We start from the raw sequence: 16,588 nt of genomic DNA, 5'->3' as shown, positions 1-16,588 counted from the left end.
ATTATGATCTGTTTTTGAAGATGTTGTCCATTTCGAATGATACATTCTCGTATACTACACACGTCTAACCTCTCGTTAACGTGGTTGAGTAGGTGCTCTTTGAACATCCAGCTCCACCTCTTGATGACATTCATCAGTGTGTGCTTGAAGGGTCTGATGTCCAGCTGCAGCCAACCGCAAAACACCCTTGTGTCCTCCATTTTACTCACTCTTACATACAGAGACTCAAACAAGTTGATCTGAAATGAAGAATGACTACAGTGACTACTGGTTGCACTAACCACCTTCATAAATGCTGGTTAAAATAAATGAGGGCTAAAGGATGAAGGATTCACAGATGTGGAACATACTTGTTCTTTAAAGTTGTCCAGGGTGGGAGGGTTCTTTTTTAGTTCATAGTCGGCATAGAGCTCAGCCTCCTCTGTACTTAACACATGGCCATAAAGCAGGAACTGTCTCATAAATTCAGACCTGCAAACATTGAGAAAAAAAAACCCTAATAATGTGATATAAAGAAATTTAATTGAATGCAGGAAGCTAAGTAGAGACAGCCTTTAACCTGTCATCAGTCCAGAGGTAGCGGTAGCTGGAAAACGATGCCTGATATTCCCTGACCTGAAAATCAACACAATCATTTCAGCTATATGCCTTTGCGCGTCATAAATAAGCCTCCATTTGGGGAGGGAAGAAAATACCGTTACCTTGGCGACAGCTGCACGTGCCCGCGAGCGGATTATCTGACACATCTCTGACAAATCCTCCATTTCATTTATGTCACACTACAAGATGGAAAACAAAGATAGCATATTACGAGGGTATCCGTGAATGCAAACACGCGTATCCCCCCTACACATGAATACGAATGCCTGCAAGCTGTAACCTGATAGTTATCCAGCTGTTTGTGGGTGGCCACTCTGGGAATGAACGATGCCATCCTAGTGATGTTGGCCACCATCTTATCCACGATGTCATAGAAGTTACCACTGTGGCTCAAGTCCAACGGAGGCTCAAAGGTCATCTCATTGCTGTTGAGCACCAGCTGGACCTCAAACAGCGGAGTGAGGCGCTGGGCTGCATCTGTGTTGTCCATCAGGTACTGCAGGGAGCAGCGGACTGCGCTGGAGAAGCCAGAGAGGATCATCCGGTCAACATACTCCGTGTAGGCCTGCCATTCGCTGCTGTCTAGGTTAGTCACACCGAGCAGAGACTGGTTCTCCTGGAGAACAGTGGAACAGAGATGTGTTACAAGGAGTGAGAAGTGGAAAAAAAAGAAAAGAAAATAATGTGAGTTCTGGGGTGTTAACATATTATTCTCTCCAGCATCAGGAGCACGATGTGAATATACCTGCAGCAGCTTGTGTATCTGCTCCCCAGTGGTGGTGATGAGAACGTGCTGTTTGGAGACGCTGTCTTCAATGTCAGAGAAGACGAGGAGGGTAGAGTCGCGGCTCTTTCTCGTGATGAACGCCCGGTTGCTGAATTTGCCCATAAGAGCCTGGATGGCCTCAACGTTAGCTTTACTCTTCTGGACGCGACTAGAAATGCTCTGGCCACGGCAACAAAAAAGAAAAACCAAATATTACTTTTCCTCATCGACAGCATCATGGTGCATTACTTTTGTTTGTGGGCAGTTCGGAGTTCAGAAGGTTTCCCTAAAATATGAATATGTCCAACACCTTGACCAGGTCTCGTGTTCCCTGGATGTAGTCCCACAGCTCATCCTGAGCCCAGGTCAGCTCTCCAAGGGCCGGATCCAGCTGTCGTCTCATCCCATCCATCTCATCTTTCACCAAACCCATCTCTACGGCCAGGATGGTACTGTGGAGCTGGTTGTACCACTGGGTCACCAAGGTCAGTGTTTGTGTGTACTGCGTGATTTAAAAATTAATAAATAAAAAAATAAAAACAGCATTAACAACTGATCAAAACTAATTTATAGAGTCAACGCTCACAGCCAGAGGCCTATTTACCCACCATGTACAGCTTCTCTCGTTTAGAATAGAGGTGAAGAGCTGCTTTGGGGATGTTTTGGTTCTTCAGCATGCCCAGATACTTCACCTCCCTCAGCACAGATGTCAGCTGGGGAAGCGAGAGGGAGAGAGAATCTAAAAAAAAAGTTGTTTAAACTACGATTATAGCGGTTGATTTTGAGATTGCTGCATTACTTTGCGGATCACACTGTTTGTCTTGACTTCCATGCTGGATCTACTGTGTTTAGTGAATTCCTTTACTGGTTCAAATGTTGGCTCTAATTCTGGGACTCTTCAGAAAGTGGGATTATATTAGAAATTTATTTGTTAGTTTTGAGTTCAGAACACCCCTCAATATCAGAAACAGACACCACCTATGTTACTCTGCGAGCCTAACTCGCCAGCTGTAGGTTTTCTTCAGCACATCCTCAGTTTCTCTCTGCCTCTGAACATGACGGAGCTCTCTGACACACTGTTTTATTTCAAAATTCGTACAGTCAAAACGCCCACCGTCCAAAGACGTGCTCGGAGCTGGGATAGCCACGACCCTCCAGAGTGCAAGGTGTTAAAGAAAACGACTGAATGATTTCACTTACAGCAGGACTAAAGTTGACCTGGAACAGGCCTGTGTCAGTGTCCAGTGTCAACAGCGGTTCGTTGAGGTGCGTTTGACACGTGTCCTCCAGCCCCTGGGTCCACTCTGAGAACAGTTCCTCGTCCTGCTGGTCCAAGACCCCAAGAACCCGTTCACACTTCAGGAGCACATCGTCTGCCTCAGCACTACCCAGAGGCCTGGAGGAGACAGAATGTATGGAGGGAAAGGAAGATTAACACAATATGTCATCTGTATCGTATGTGCTTATTGCATTTCGGATGACATCTCATGTAGAATTTAATAATTCAATCTCAGTTATTAGTTTAGCCAAACTGCATGATACACTAGGGCTGCACAGTTACAGGCAAAATGTGCACCCGTTTTCTTTTGAAATCAGAGCTGACATCACTCATCGAATTATAATTAAGTTGTTCCTTTAGGAAGATGGAAAACAAATGAAATGTGTGCCTCACATCAACTAAGTGCTAGTCTACTGTACTGAATGATCTAACATGACAGTGTAAACCAGGGACATCGTAAACATCAATTATAACCCTTACTATGTAGTCAACCGTCTAATTAATCAAACTTTTGAGGCTTCAAACCAAAACTGTTTGTGTATTTTCATCCGCCATACTCCACATGCTGCGGTGAACACTGCACTATGTCTGGGAGAAACGGCAGTAAAACCTGAGCGACACGCTGTTTACGAGTCGGAAAAGGCAGCAGCGTATCATCATCTGTCTGACACGCTTTTTGATTTTTTTGATTTTTTTTTTTTTTTTTTATTGAATGACACACACATTAGATTTGTTTTCAAATCGTCCCTGTCTTAGTGTGCACAGATCATCAGGCGGTTGTGCATTGTGTTAACACAGCTTAGCGAGCGGGGGAAACGCTCGGTTTGCTGCAGCAGGCCTCCCTGCCAATGCAAACATTAGCACTGCTGTATTGCTGTGTAAAAAATGGGTTGACTGAAGAAGGGTTTCATTTAAGATCATGATTCAAAAAAAAAAAAAATGATTCAATGTGCAGCCCTGTGTCAGACTCAACATAGAATAATTGTGTGCGTCTGTGTGTATGAGGGGCAGAGTTTGTACATACATGTGGGCCAGTTGGCAGAGGTTGCTCCTGTTGGTGAGGATCCGACTCCGAAGCTCCTGCGACCATTTGAGGTTACCAGCCACAGATGGCATATTTTTTCCCAGGAGTGCAGAGCCTGACTGTAGCTGAAAAACACACAGCTTATTTAATTTGAATTAACTTTCACACGGATGATCGTAGCGTAAGTATGTGAATTGTAATGACACGAGTTTCATTTGAACATCTTCCCTGCCTTGACGTAGCGCGCTGTGCTAAATGGCTGCACCACCCTTATAGTTTTATTCTGAACCCTTTGTTTGAATATGCAAATTTTCTTTAGCGTCTCTCACCCCATTTCTGTGGTGATCAAGTAGAAACTGACAGTGGTCTATTTCCTGGTTGAACATGGACAACAACACGGTGTAATTAGGAGAAAACAGTTGGTGGATTCTGGGTCTCTCGAGCAGGGTGCCGAAAATTTTCAGTAACTAGAAGAGAAAAGTGTTACATTTTAGGCACATAATGTATGAAAAAAACAACACAACAGAAGGATCGGTTGTCCTTATCGAGAGTTGAGATTATAGTGGGTGAATATTTTTGCTTTTTTCACACAATACTGGTAAAATGGAGGGACATTGTTTAAGGGGTCGTTGTATAACAGGCGAACCTTAAAGGTTGACTTCAGGTTTTTGGAGTGCTGAAAAGCCAAATTGAGGACAGTTCCCAGCCTCTGGTCAAAATCTCTGTTCTGTTCCACAAATCGTCTGTAGTGACGCACAAACTCCTGCAGAAAAGAAGGCATCAGACAGGAAATTACGGATATTTTTTTGTCACTTTTGTGATTGAAATTCTGTTCATTTCTTCACCATTAAACAGTCGGTGCCTAAATTCTCGGGTAGCTCAGTTACTCGGTATTGGCTGGAATAACAGAGTAGGGAAAAATATATTATAACATGAATCAATTTCTGATTGAGTTCCTGTTCTGAGTCACACTGTTGTAAAATATCTATTAAATTAAATATTGATGTTCTGGCTGATAAGCGCTCCTGTCGCCGGTTCTTGTGTGTTGCTTAGCAACTTTGCTTCGCTACCTTTCAATTACTGTACTGCTGGGCAGAAAAATCACATCTAATTGCTATTTTTTATTATTTGGCTGTGCCAGTCAATGCCACTTATGAAACACTGTGAATCATAATCCTTTGGGTTTATTAATTAAATAGCGGTGCGATATCACAGATGACTGCTATAATCTCACTAGGGCTCACATCATTAGTGTAGTCCAAAGGGTCATATTTGCTCTCTCGGAGAGTCCGCCAGTGGTCATGAAACTCCTCGCTCATGCTGAAGACCATGTTGCTTAGGATTTTCCCTCTGGAACCACCTAATTCGATCTTCTCCAGCTTCAGGAAATCCAGAGCGGTTGCAAAAAGTTCCTATAAATTAAATGAGAAACGCCACTGGTGGATCACAGTGACAGGACTGAGGTAAAGATAGTAAATAAACCAAACACTACCACTGATTACTCTGTGTAAATATCATGGCAATGATACCTTTCAGACACATTTTTAAACTGATTTTTTTATAAAACTAACATAGAGAGCTGTGCTTTGTGACCCACACACCTCGATCATAAGAAGCCTCTCCATGATGCAATCTGTGCGCTTAAACACGAGCGTCGCTGGAAAGTCCCAGAGCTTGACGTTCTGGCTGTGTCTGTAATAATTAGGGATCTGCTGGCGGTGAGTGTGAAACAGCTGCTTCAAGGTGCGCAGAACTGAGATGCTTATCTGTACCCTTTCCATCCCCTCCTCCAGCTCCATCTTAAACAGTTCTTCAGGGATGAGGTAGGAAAAGGCCTGTGTACGGACACATGATTACACAAGGCTATTTCACCTCTCTTTTCGTCGGTCCCCTTCTCTTTCACATACTCACAGACTTGCGTCACTGTACCTTGTCGATTATCAAGTTGCAGAACTCCTGCAGGAGGACCACCATGCGCTGTGGGGTGCAGTAGTACTGGGAATGACTCCAGATGAGGCAGAGTGTGTGGAAGAGAGGAGGCAGCAGAGTATCCACCTGTGGAAAACTCCTCTCTTCTAAACTGCTGATCAGTCTCCTCAGAGGGCGTAGATACAAATCTATGTCCTCTGCTTCCAGTACCGCTGTGGTAATTGCATTGAGGGGTATTAGTTGATGACGTGCACATAATATGGGGTTAAGTGTCTCTAATAGGTGTGTTTCTAAGACTGAGAGCGACGCTGTCACTGTGATTTCCCACAACTGCTAAATGAACATAATGCCGGAGAAAAAGGGCAACAAGGCAGAGCATGGAGACATGGCTGGAAGGGAAATACAGTGCTAATAGCTCTAAATTCTGGGCGCAGATTATGTTAAACAGTTCATTTTATTCTTAAATAAAACTAAATGAGGAGCTGGGATGTGAGCGACTGCTGATGAAGAATGAAAGGAGAACTGATAAATAATGCTGATTTACCCTCATCCACTTTGAGGCAGATGTCCTTAAAGGCAGAGTAGTAACTGCTCTTGACTTTTCTCAGGATCTCCATAATCTGCTCCACTTTGGAGCTCTGGATCTGAAAACACAGAAATCCCACTAAAGAAAAATATATCCAATGGCCACTTCATTACACAAACCTGTAAAACAATTAACATTACTAATAAATTGTTGCATATACTTTTCAATATACTTTCCTCACACCACATGCAACCTCCTACGTTTTATAGATGTTCTGTACTGTCAATTATTTTGTCTCTGTCCTGTAGGTTCTTGTTTTCAATTAAAAAATGAACACACCAATCAGGCATAACATTGTGACCATCTCCCTAATATTGTGCAGGTCTTCGTCTTGGGCCTCCAAAACAATTGTGACTCATCAGAGAATGGACATGGGCCTTCTGAGGGTGTCCTGTGGTGTCTGGGAACAGGATGTTGTTAGTGGGGGGCTTTGGGTCCTATGGGTTGAGGGGAGGGGCCTCTGTGGATCAGGCTTTTTCCAGTGCATCGCACAGATACTGTATATAGTCATTGTTACTTACTTCTCCTGTCAGTGGTTTTAATGTTACGGCGGACTTGAGTATAACTCAGGGCATGCGGCCAGTCCTATCAATCTGTTGACTCAAATTCACTTTTTTTTTTAATAAACTTCCATTGCCGGCAATTTGATAAGTGCTGTTTCAGTTTGCATCATAAACCCACCGCACCCCTGCCAGTTTCAACAGAGCCAGTCTGTCATACTTGCGACTGGATGCCCAGCAGGTTTTCCCGCTGAGTAGCCCAGAACTGGAGCTCCACGTTGGGGCCTGGGTGACCACCCTGGAGCAGCGCCATGCCAGAGTCTTTCTTCAGCACGTTCCATATCTGTCCAGACCACTGAACTATCAGAGTTTCTATAGAGTATAACAAGCCATGGTCCAGTGGCCATCCAGAGGGGCTGAGGGGGGAGGAGAGCGGATAAAAATAGGAATATGAGCTATGAGACATGACATGTGCAGTAGGTAAATTGAAAACAAAAATAAATAACCTTAACAACCCTTTTTGAGCTATTTTTTTATCATCAGATTTATGATTTGAAGTACATAATTTCATGCTGCAGTACATTCAGTTGCATCCAACTCCATTGTGCAGTAGCCAGTGGCAGTAGGTCAGTTCATGATCATCATTTGAGTAATGTTACTTTTGTTCAGCTAACAACTATGACAAATGCAGAAAAGACTCCAGAGCATTTATTTAACCAAACTTTGTCAAATTCCACAGAAAAAAAAACACTTACTACTAAGCTTATATGAGGATTGTCTGTTTTTGAGGGACTCACTATTTGCTCAAGCTAACTGAAATAAAAACTATCCAGTGTACAGAAGAGATTCTCTTTTGGTAAACAAAGATGGCGGCCGGCAACTTTGACCTTACTTTTCTTCATCACTTCTCGGGATATACACGACTAATAACGTTAGTTATCACAGCATGCGTATATTATAAATCTCTACTTTTGGTTACTTTTTTTGTCGTATTTATTCGTTTCTTAAAAGCGAAAAAACAAACAAAAAAAAAAAAAAAAAAAAAAAAAAAACACTTCACTTCCGGGTATAATTTCCACCGGTCGGATGGTTGGATTAAGCTAAAGACAAATGTTTGGTTTTCGGATCTTTATTGGATTTAATTGTGAGTCCGTCGGATTTTTCCAGCTCAACAGACGATCGTTTAACGAGCAGGGAAATAAGGTGAGTGTCGACAAATGTCCTTTTGACTTTTAAATTAGCGTCAGAAATGTGCAATGAAGTTTACAAACAAAGTTGGCACATAGGCAAAGGCAGCGTGACTTATTTCTCACAGCTACTGATTGTGTCGCTGACATACATGCCTAGTAGTCAAGTCTTTTAGCAATACCACATTATAAAAATACTCTAAGTAAATCTGCAAGTAAATCCTGCAAATCCTGCAACCTCACTCAAGCACTTTAGGTAAAATTGTCTATTCTAAAAGAAATGTCTGTTTTAATTTTTAATGCATTGCATGTTATGCCTGTGCATGTTTTTCGTCTACAGCAATACATCATATCATTGCTGCTTCATATGATTTTTTTTTAAAGCTTTGTTGCCCAGTGAGAACCATGTATCTCAAAGAAGTAGGAAAATGTGCCCCACCCATAAAAGAAACCTACCTTTCAGTTTATTAATTTAATTTACAAACAAATGAGGAGATGTTCAGATACACCCATCAGACATAACATTATGACCACCATCCTAATATTGTTCTCCTTTGTGCCTGCAAAACAGTTGTGACTTATCAGAGGGTGTTGTTAATAGGGTCCTTTGGGTCCTATGGGTTGAGGGGAGGGGCCTCTGTGGATCATCCCTCAGTTACTTGATCAGTTTGGGATCTAGTGAATTTGGAGGCCAGGTCAACACATTATGCTCCTCTTCACTTTTTTTTTTTTTTTTTTTTAGTTGTTCCTAAACTGTTTTTGTGTGTGTGTGTCTGTGTCAAGCTGCATCCTGCTGGGGGTGGCTGCTGTCATCATTACTATGGGGAGGGGGTGCCTGGTGTGGTCTATAAGTAACATCCACATGAATGCCAGGTCCAGAGGTTTCCCAGCAGAACAGTGAATTGTCACATGAGTGTCATAATGTTATTTACTTCTCCTGTCAGTGGTTTTAATATTATGGCTGATTGGTGTGTACGGCACCAGGTAAATATTTGGACACCTGTTCATTTATTGGTTTTCATCATTACTTTTTAACATTTTCAAAGTAGCCACAACAGTATTTCCCTCAGAGGTGGCGTGAAGTAGATGTACAGGTGTAAAGTTGCACAAAATTCAAAACTGAATATAATACTTGAGTAAATGTACACAACCACTACTACCACTGCACACAGACCTGAGTGCAATGTCCTGAGGCCGCGCCCTCTCCACACACAGAGGAAGGGGCAACAGTGTTCGTCCCTCGGCGCGTCCTCTCAGAGTCACCACCTTGCTCCTCAACCTCTCCAGGTGCTTGTGGATGTCATCAGACACCACCCTCGGCCAGTCCTCATGGTTCAGACCGTTTGACAGCACGCAAACCAGCACCTGCATGGACGCACGCACTGGTTTTAGGGTACGTTTGGACATACCTTTCTACTCTGCTTCTGTCCTAGTAGCAACACTAGGCAGCCGGTGTGTCTGCAGGCATCATGTAGTGAGACTGTGTTGCTGTTTTAATACGTATTTACACACACACACCAACAAACACTTCCAGACCTCAGAGATGATGACAGGTAGATGCTCCATTGGGTATGCGGGCACCTCTCCCAGTCTGAATTGGCGTCTGAATCCTTGGCGGGCGATTCTCTTTACTCCCTTCTTCAGCACACACAGCAGCTTGGTCTTCCATGGCGGGGACGTCTTCACGGGTTCAAAAACAGTAGGAATGCTTTCAACAGTATTGAAAGCACGAGAAATAAGTAGCGACTTATTTCAAACAATGCGTACGTTAGATCAGCTGCAGACACAGAGCCCAGGGGAAGTGGTTGTGTACCAGTAGGCCAGCTTTTTGTCTGGTTTAAGAGCTACAGTGTGTTGATCATGTGTCTGTATGTGTTGGACAGTGTTTGTGTAAACAGTTTTAGGATATGAGGAATTTTGCTGATCATTTTGGTGATGATTTTTGTCACGATAGACAGACTATCAGGTCTTGTCACTGTTTTATGTTTATCACAGAGATATAGCAGTAATAATTTCTAATATTCTGTGTGTACAGAGAACAGTAGAAAAACAATATTACATTTTTACCCAACACGGTTCCCATAATTGAGTTTATATGGTTTATATGTGTGTTTTTATAATTGCACGTTCCTTACTTGAGCGTCCCCTGCGTGCAGTGTCCCTCCAGGTCCAGTGAAGAGCAGCAGCCTGTTGGTCCAGATGTGGTCCAGGAAATCCAGTATAATCTTCTGGTTCTCCTCCGCGCCAATGAAGCGGTTCCACTTATCCGTCTTAACTCGCAGCACGCAGAAGACCTGCTCCCGAAGGAAGTCAACTCTCTCATCTGACAGCACCACCCCAGTCTTGAGAGAGGGCTCCTGGGGGACACGTACCCCTCCACTGGTACTTCTCGTACTGTTGGCCTCGGCCATGAAGACTCAGCTGGCGGGAAGAATTAGTTGAAGGAGATAAAAAGCTGCTGGATTTAGCGTGCAAAGGAATGTGAAACCAGAAAAGAGGATCGCGTAGAGTGAGGTAATGGGCACCAACTTACTTCAGTCCTTCTTGTCAAGATCAGAAGCTTTTGGATATTTCTCCACACATACCAGTGACGGCCTCTCACCACTGATCAACTACCGTCCCTCCTCTCTGTCTGCTGGAAAAGTGATACACCTTGATGGACAGTTGCTCTTGTCACTGTGACAACGCGGTATGGGATGGCTTTATCAGCCTGAACGGCGGCAGCTATTTGTGCAGCCTGTATGGCTGCAACCCTATCCTGTAAACTGAGCCTTCAGAGGAGACCTACCTGCAGGCACTCCTTGAGAACAGGTAAGGATGTCACACTTATAAGGTGTTTAGTGATATGTCACGAGTGTAAGATTTACTAAAACATACAAAACACAAATATTTTAATCACTTGCATTTGTGTTTATGTACGTTTTTTTTTATATATAATTTTCTATTCTGCATCTAATATTTAAAACATCATCACTGAGACTGAAAACAGCGAGAACTGCTTTACTAATTTAGACAAATTTACTCAGATGAAAAAGGCATTTCTTTTATCTCTTTCTACTCACCTATGCAGTGTGTGTCATGACCACACGGGGGCAGCGGGACACAGTGTTTCTGACGGCATCCGTCAGCTATAATCCAAAGTGACCCCAGCCATGACATCCTATTACATATGTTATGCCATTTATGTAAAAACATGGAAAAATGGGACATTTCTGTAACTCTGTTACTTAAAATACCACAGGAAAGATTACCCTTTTAAAGATCCTGCAGTTTCTGGGCTGAGCATTAATACATCGATGTAATCATATCCCGGTTCAAAATGGGCTGACTGGAGATGCCTGAGCTTTTCGGGGATGTCTGACATTTGAGTGTATTACTGACCTTACAGTCATTCATTTGATCCACATTTAGGGATGTGTAATATCCCCCAAATATATAATAGCAGCATCCTCACAAAGGAAGGCTTATGAACATAGTCACTTGCTACAAAAGCACCTTTAATATTCCAGCACGAATGCGGTTTAGTCATTCTCTATAATATCACGCAGGATTTCCTTTTAAAAACAGCCACTGTATTTTCTGTAGTCCGTCACCTTTGGTCTGATGTTCTGTCTTACAACATTAGACGCAGCAGATGGGAGTGATTTTCACTTTATATAGATGTACAGTGTATGCTTAACGCATGCACGTGTAATGTTGGGGGTTTGGAGCTGTAGTTGTACTGTCAATGCTCAACACCCAATGCTAGTGAGTGTTTCATAAGACTGACAAAGGCAGCTAATAATCCGTGGCTACTTTCCAGTGGAATTTGTCCTCCTCTGAAATCTGTAGTTGTTGCATGTGTAAATCTGTGTTTGGGTGTGTGCTCTTCCGCGCTGAGGCTTCGCCTCGTGCAGCCTGATTGAAGGGCTGCTTTATAAGCCGCGGTGCACTTTTTGCTGTTATTAACACGCGTGTGCGTCATCCTATTATTATACGCCCGCAAAAGTGTGTGATTGAACATGCGGGACGTGTGTGTGTGTGTGTGTGTGTGTGTGCGCGCCTGTCCAGAACCCAGGGCTAGTGAGGGTGTCCCCTGGGTGTCTCCACACACTGTATCTAAGCCCATTTGAGCCGGCTGACAGCAGGAGCATGACTGCCCATCTCTCTGACCTCATGCCCAATGTCAGCTCTGCTCTGCAGGGATGGAGGGATGGAGGCCAGAAAAAGAGATCTTAGGACAACGGAGGGCGAGATGAGCGGGAGAGGGAGCCAATGGCGAGGCGGCGGGGGCGAAAGGGGGGAGGGAGCGCGCGCAGCGTGGTGGAGAACGAGGAGAAGCCAACAGAATACAAATGTACGAGAGAATGGAGGGATGGAGAAGCGGAGGAGGAGGAGATCAACTGCAGAATCGAGATATGGGCTTAGTGATAAATATTCAAGCGTACTACTGAACATTGCTGACTAATCTACACAGGAGGAGTAAGGGCACAAGGAAAGAAAAAAGTGTCCTGAGGCAACATTTAAACTTTCTCGACTGTAACTGAAATATCACCTGTTAGTGGGAGTAATATTCTTCTCCAGTGCAACAAAACACCACCTAAACCCCTCAGTAAATCTCTCAGCAATGTAGCTTCGACCTGAAGCATTTCCCTTGTTTCTTTTTTCCTCTTTTTTTTCCCTCTCTCCATTTGTCGTTGCCATGACTACGTGTTGCTTGACAATCAGGCTGCCGTTCTTGAGTCCGGCGCTTCAGCCTGGCTAGCTGTCTGCGCCGCTCCTCGACCGCTCATCTGCTTCTGTCCTCATCACCCTCTCTCTGTCCTCGGTCAGGAGGAAACTCCACGTCTCAGTGTCTTTCAGTCACACACACACAGCGATGACCGTCGTCTCCTCAAGCACTGGGCAGTAGAACGAGCCCACACTCGGTACCACTCGCTTTGGCCTTTTTTCGTTTTGTCTTGTCGTCTCCAGGGGAAAATGACAGATTCGTGTATTTCAGAAGCGGCTGGACTCGGGGGAGGTAGAGGAATGAATGAAAAAGGAGGACAGGGATGAGGAAAAAGGCGAGAATAAGAATCAGAGAGAAAAATGTCACCGGGGAAAGAGAGAATTTGAGCCAGTGGAAAGAGATGGCCAGTGCATACACAGTCAGAGACGCGCGCGCACACACACACACACACACACACACACACACACACACACACACACACACACACACGTGAAGATCGTTTCAAGGCTTCCCTCCTGTCGCTGGCTGACTACCCATGAAACTCCACCATGGCTGGCGCTTGCGATGCTGGGTGTGTGTGTCCAGATGGCGCTGACCAGCCGTCCCTCCCAGGGTAGATGAAGTAAATGGAGCGATTACAGTAATGACCGACACACACATCTGTCTCATACCTCTGCATGGCGGGCCAGCACACACCGCGCAAAGGCACCGCTGACTGCCATGCGGGTTGGAGTGAGTAAAAGCCCGCGCACGTGCATTTCACAGATACTTTTCTATTGTGCAGTTTTCTGGTTAGTTGTGGTGGAGTGAGCATGTTAAAATGTATGCAGCCTGTTGACACCACCTTAACAAGAGTCAGTTTGGCTGAAATGTGAGCGCTCTTGTCAAGGTTACTTTGCTTAATCCCTCTGAGCTCCTCAGTCTCACCCTCCGTTACTATCCCTCTTCCTCCCTTCATCCCCACTCGACTCTGCAACTTTCCCTCGCCTCCCCTTTCATCACTCCAATCTGACCCACTTCAAAACCCCTCTCCTGTCCCTTCTTTTTTTCCCCCTCCCAGTTTCAGTGTCTTTGGTGTTTTTCTCAAACCTGAAATGAGTCAAGAGAGGGGGACAGTTTGGACGAGCGCGCAGGGGTGCCTGGTCTCTTTGTAGTTGGAAGGAAAAGGCAGAGTGTCACCAGCGAGCTCTTCCTTATCAGACCTTTCCTTTGTTCTGCAAAGGTCTTTCTCCTCTGTCTGGACTCAGTGATATTTGAGAGGCAGGTCCATATACACAGGAAGGGGTTAGAGAGCATGGCCAATCTCCCAGAGTGTGTTTGTGTATTTAAGTCCTGAGCTTGCTCTCCTGAGTATATCAGGTGCGCGCGTGTGTGCGCTTGTTTGTGCATTGTAGTTGAGGGGACCCCAGCAACTTGCGTTGGGAAACGCTGAGTCCATGCTGACCACTTCCAGGATATTGTTCACTAAGTCAACGCCGTGTAAGAGAACACCCTTATTTCACCAGCAAAGTGCAGCAGTGTCCTCTCCAAAATCTGCAGGTACAGTATTTTTTGATGTTTCTTTTTTTTTTTTTCAAAAAAATAAAAAAAAACACACAGCATTGTTCTGTGCTGTGGTAGACACGGGTAGTTTCCACTTACAGCGAGTTCACCTGGGCCCCCTCTCAGGAGGCTCATTAAGGTTTGCTGAGACAAAGAGATCTGCTGGAATTTGAAATTCGGTGCCTTAACTCAATTTGGGAGGGGGCTATGTTGGCTTCAATTAGATCCTGCAGATGGGGCTGTTTCTCCGCAAGGCTCCACAGAAACTCCCCTGGATGCTCTAATTCTAAATTTCTCCCAAGCCTCATCCTCTTGTTGCTTATGAATACCCTTACAAGCTCTGGGGATATCAGTATTATGTGTGCTCCTTGTCAGTAGCGGAATTGGATTTGGCTTAAGTCCACTGCAAGCATACAGTAAACACATTACTTCTGGTATTCATTCCGATAGTAGTACACACAATGTTTGCACTGATTCGTCCTCAGACTCACACTGAGTGCTCCCTTGGTTTTTGACATAGAGAAAGAGTATTGTTTGTATCGATTCGTCATCATCCGCTCACCTCGGAGATATTAGGACCATAAAACAATAAAGGAGGGATGAAATGCACCTGGGTAACCTCTCAACAAATACAAATTACACGCGCCCAGCGACTGTCTCTAGTGGTGGATGGAATTTTACGGGCAGTGAGAGTCGGAGAAGGGCCGCGAGAAAGAGAATAAAAAATTTGTTTGACTTTTACCGTTGTGACAAAATTAAAACTGTTGAGCAGAGTTGTCCTGCCTCAGAGACATTTACCTTTACCTACACCATCTGTACCCTATGTATTTGTCACGCTCTGTGCTTTGGTTAAATGAGGTGAAAGGAGAAGCGTCCTTCTGTGCTTCCATGAAAATATGTCTGGGAACAAAGCGGGGAATTAGCCACACTGTCACACTAGCTGTACCACCCTCCCCCCTCTCAAATGCTTCGTCTGATTGGCCACCACAGTGCTCGGCCCTTACATGTGAAGATGTGCTAATGAAGGTAGACAGGGAGGAAATGATAGACTGAGGTTTCACTCTGATTAATCAAATCATAGGGCAAAGGGTCTGATTGTGTCTCATTTTGGTGCCATTCATTTGAAATTGTTGCAGTGGCTAGCAGTTAGTTTAATGTTGCATGTAGGTTAACTGCAGTGTCGTCCAATGTCCTTATTAGCACAAAGACACTCGTTCTTCCTTTGTTATTGTATGGAAAGTGCACAGCTTTGTACTCAAATACTTTGGGAATGCTCTGAGTAATTGTTAGCTGGGTGATGAGTTCAGGCTACAGACTATATGCTATAGAATGTTTTTTTTTTGCCACAAAGAAGAAAGTCTTATTCAAGGACACATCAGTAGGATTGATGCTTCACGTAATACAGGCTCTATCAGTGAGTGCACTTTACTGCTCTGTGATATTCTTCCTGCTCACTAGATAAATCTGCTAATCACACTTTTATCCACAACAGGAAACTGGTGATCACAGTTCGGTTGGTCGATTTAATCACTTAACTGGTTGGTTCATCAGTTTGATCGATGGTTCGATAGAAAATATCTCAACTATAGAACAGATTGCCATTAAATTCGGCCTCTAGAGGGTCAACCCTAATGGCCCCAGATTTTGCAAATGTTGGTGGTTTTCTTATATGTCTGTACCCCAATCATGGTAAACCCTCACTTTTCACCTAGTGCCATCTTCAAGTCATAGCATCACATTTCCACTGATAAATAAATTAAATGCGTTTCTATTTTGTCTGAGAGATGGCAGTATCTGCTTGAGCGTATTAGCATTCTGGTGTTAACATTTACATGAAAGGTCTCGTTTTTCTAATCAGTCAGGAACCTTGGGCACAGATACCATGCTTTTTTGTTGTTCTTTTTGACGTGAACACGTTTTGTTTTTGTTTTGTTTATTTTACAAATCATTAAAATACAAATACAGTTTAATTTCATAATTTACTGCAGGATATAATTTTGTAAGGAAAGGATCTGTAGCTTAGGGTCCAGAAACATCAAGACAATAATACAATAAATTATGAAAACAACACGTCTGCCTCTACATTTCTACAGAAATTTAATAAGAAATTCCAAAAAGCATAGAATTTAAACACAACAGAAACACATCAGGCACAGGTACAAGAGGCACAATACCTTGAACCAAACTTGGATCAAACATATTTTGTCTGCAGTTGATCTTAATTTCTTTTTAAAAATAGACAGTCTGTCATTGGGTCTAAATACGACATTATACATTGCACAGGCATTTTGGAAAATGTTACATTCAGTGAGTTTGTATCTATAGAAAAGAGGCTATTCATAATACAAGACAGAATTGAGTCATCAGACAGCAAGGATAATTCTCTGGTCCTCTCATGTCTTGCATGTAGAAAAAAAAGAGCAAATACTGGATTCATCCAATCATGATAAATGCCAAGATCAAC

At 43.6% G+C, this 16,588-nt stretch overlaps 1 protein-coding gene across 1 annotated transcript in view; it reads right to left on the bottom strand.

The window, feature by feature from the left end:
* The window catches only part of dnah9l (dynein, axonemal, heavy polypeptide 9 like), a 31,883-nt gene extending 24,761 nt beyond the window's left edge, over positions 1-7,122 (bottom strand). Inside the window, exons 1-17 of the mRNA XM_047590180.1 lie at positions 6,905-7,122; positions 6,143-6,242; positions 5,599-5,810; positions 5,271-5,504; positions 4,914-5,081; positions 4,316-4,432; positions 3,999-4,136; positions 3,670-3,794; positions 2,567-2,762; positions 1,975-2,079; positions 1,677-1,868; positions 1,346-1,546; positions 881-1,216; positions 702-779; positions 560-615; positions 351-471; positions 70-239 (exon numbers count right to left, since the gene is read on the bottom strand). Of these exons, the coding sequence (XP_047446136.1) occupies positions 70-239; positions 351-471; positions 560-615; positions 702-779; positions 881-1,216; positions 1,346-1,546; positions 1,677-1,868; positions 1,975-2,079; positions 2,567-2,762; positions 3,670-3,794; positions 3,999-4,136; positions 4,316-4,432; positions 4,914-5,081; positions 5,271-5,504; positions 5,599-5,810; positions 6,143-6,242; positions 6,905-6,997 (2,642 nt within the window). The 5' untranslated portion in view covers positions 6,998-7,122. The remainder of the gene's footprint in view (positions 1-69; positions 240-350; positions 472-559; positions 616-701; positions 780-880; positions 1,217-1,345; positions 1,547-1,676; positions 1,869-1,974; positions 2,080-2,566; positions 2,763-3,669; positions 3,795-3,998; positions 4,137-4,315; positions 4,433-4,913; positions 5,082-5,270; positions 5,505-5,598; positions 5,811-6,142; positions 6,243-6,904) is intronic.
* Positions 7,123-16,588: the final 9,466 nt, after the last annotated feature.

The sequence above is a fragment of the Mugil cephalus genome, chromosome 7, assembly GCF_022458985.1.
Source record: "Mugil cephalus isolate CIBA_MC_2020 chromosome 7, CIBA_Mcephalus_1.1, whole genome shotgun sequence".
NCBI classification, from domain to species: Eukaryota; Metazoa; Chordata; class Actinopteri; order Mugiliformes; family Mugilidae; genus Mugil; species Mugil cephalus.
Note: the sequence above shows the minus strand (reverse complement) of the source record. Positions and strands in the feature narration are given on the sequence as shown.